This window comes from Nuphar pumila, chromosome 13 (assembly GCF_984573655.1).
Source record: "Nuphar pumila chromosome 13, dmNupPumi1.hap1.1, whole genome shotgun sequence".
In the NCBI taxonomy this organism is placed as follows: Eukaryota; Viridiplantae; Streptophyta; class Magnoliopsida; order Nymphaeales; family Nymphaeaceae; genus Nuphar; species Nuphar pumila.
Window position 1 is genome coordinate 18,986,567 of NC_143261.1, and position 2,725 is coordinate 18,989,291.

At 42.9% G+C, this 2,725-nt stretch overlaps 1 protein-coding gene across 1 annotated transcript; it reads right to left on the minus strand.

Moving 5' to 3' along the window:
• Window positions 1–1,313: 1,313 nt before the first annotated feature.
• On the minus strand, window positions 1,314–2,499 carry LOC149817988 (plastocyanin-like). The gene has a single exon (XM_089984968.1). It carries the CDS (start codon window positions 2,042–2,044, stop codon window positions 1,541–1,543), a length of 504 nt encoding a protein of 167 aa, XP_089841094.1. The 5' UTR covers window positions 2,045–2,499; the 3' UTR covers window positions 1,314–1,540.
• Window positions 2,500–2,725: the final 226 nt, after the last annotated feature.

The window sequence follows — 2,725 nt, forward strand, 5'->3', positions numbered from 1 at the left end:
TTGAAGTAATTTTGAAAAGAAATGCATGATGGGAAAAAGGTAAGTTAGAGGGGGAAACATTGGTCGAACTGTTGACGGATTGTACTAGGCATTTTGAATAAATGCCTAATACTCTTTGGAACCGGAGATTTTACCATTGCAGAAGCGACTATGTAAATGCTTATACTTATATTATCCACACTGAACATACTATGTCTATAACATGTGATCTTGTGCAACTCAGATAGTAAATATCGTAAGCATCCTTGGATGGTTTTTCTGCCTGAGCGCGGCCTCTAGAATACCACATTCACACCGCTGCATATTAAAAATTGCATCTTCTGCGCAATTGAAACTATGAAGTTGCACCACCTTTGGAATGTGGAAACGGAAAAATTGCATGTCAGGCACATTCCTGCATTGGGCTGGCCATTCTACTCTGCATAAATAATCTGTAGGGAAAAATCTATTTAAGGGCCAAGTGTTCGCCCTTAATCTCAAAAATGGGCCTCACTTTTCTGAAATTCCTAATAGGGGCAGTGGTTTCCTGGAAACTGTCAAATAGGAGCCTCAGGTTAACATTCATCATCTTAATAAGAAAGAAGAGTAAATAACTAAATATTTTGAACATTTGATTATGAAGGTTATTACTGTAATTTGACTTATGATTTAATCCGAGATAATAAGTAATAATAAAGGTAGGCCCATATTCTGCCTGTAAACGACACTTCACCAAATAAGCCGATAGTAGCTACAATCTTCCAAATGGGAAATACCGGAATGGACCAAGCAGTTTGAGGTTTAGTTGTTGATTACTTGATTGTAATGTCTTTACCTGCTATCTGAAATCTAGGGAAATACCGTGATTGTAGCTTGGAAGTATCTAAATACATGGCCGGCTTGTTCTTTACTGAACAGTTTCTGGAACCAGGCAATTTTCTTTAGTTCTCAACATTCTGAGTTTGGAGGAGAAAAAAAGATTGTAGGAAACCACTTTCTATAATTAAGTGCTTCACCAAAATAAGAAAAGTAATGCTGGCATAACTGATACTTTAGATTAACAGTCTGTCACTTCTGACGGTTGTGGGTTCAAGTTGTAGCCATGTTTGGTGGTTGCACATGATGGATGGTTCTTACCAGATTGTCACTGGTTGTCTAGACTCTAATCTGTTGAACTCTATGGGTATCTTTCATTTGAGATCAAGTTCAGCATGTTTGCATCCCAAAGAGCAATAATGATAAATTCACATTTTCTGTTGAACTTCATGCAAATGTGACAGCAGCCATGTCTTCACACACAAGCACATTTCAGAGAGAGAGAGAGAGAGAGATTGTTTGGGGATTAACGGGGGCGCATATTAGATATCGCTAAAATTATTTCACGATTCACAGTTGCAATCATCGCCAAGAGTCTAAACTGAATCGAAATGTACAGAGGTGATAGAGGTACAACCAACCAACAGCCCACAAGGCATCTTGAAAGAAAGAAAAACAAAATGGTCAACAAAGATGGACTAATAAGATGACATTACTCCCCTCAGGCTGCTAGGTCTCTCGGGGCCTAGTTAACGGTAACCTTGCCAACCATGCCAGCACCTTGGTGGGGGGCACAGAAGAAGGTGTAGGTGCCCTTGGCATCCAAGGAAACCTCATAGGTCTCCCCCGGACTGTTCAGTAGCGCATCTTCGGGCATGGAGATCTTGCTGGCATCAACTCCGGCCGGAACTTCTTCGTCATCAAACACCACATTGTGGGGGAACCCTGCGTTGTTCTTGAAGACGATCTTCTCCCCGGGGACCACAGTGAACTCCTGCGGATCAAAGACGAGGCCGCCATCATCGCTGCCGAGTTTTACTTCGAGTGCCATGGCATTGCTTGCAAGAAGCAAGCTGGCTGTTGCAGCAACTGCAGCTACACCCACATCCTTGAGAGAGGCTCTGATGCCTGCCTTAGCAGGTGCAGCATGGCTGCTGCATGACCTCATGCACACCACTTTTGGGGTCTCTGCCTTAAGGCCTGTGAAGGAGGGGACGGCAACGGCTGCGGAGGCGAAGGTGGTGGCCATGGCTTTCTTTTCTGTGGCTTTGAGGGATCAGAGATGTCTTGGTCTTGAAGGGGTTTAAGGCGGGGAAGAGGGTCTGGGGTGTACAAGGGATATATTGCAAGTGAATTTGGATAACGGTTGCTACTATGAGGCTCGGACGTGGTTGGTTATCTATTACAGTTGCTTCTCATTGGTTGCCCAGGATATTGCTTGATGACGTGGTTCAAGTATCACCTTGTTCAAGTGGGTGGAGCAGAATGAACATCAGCCCAACTTATCATCTTTTTCTCCCTCCCTCATTCTTTTCCTATAAAAAAATGACTTTGGGCAACGCTGTATTTGGTATTTTACCAATTCTCAATTCCCCTTGGCATGCTAGGTTCATATTTGGTTGGCCTTGAAAATTATCAATCCCATTCGTTTATGTGGCTGTAATCCACTTTATGAGATAAGCATATAAATCAAAACATTCATTAGCCCACATACAAAAGAAGAGAGAGAGAGAGAGTCCATCCGATTCTGAAATCAACGGTCCAAAAGATTTTGGATAGTACCTGTGCAAATTATCTCAATTTCTCATACGTGGCAGGAGGTCGCACCCAGCAACCGTCAGGACTACAGTTGCACAAGAAACGTGGAGATTCTGAACGCTCTGCCAAAATGTTTTAGTTTTCTAGGCTGTTCTTGGGTTGACAGCATTCC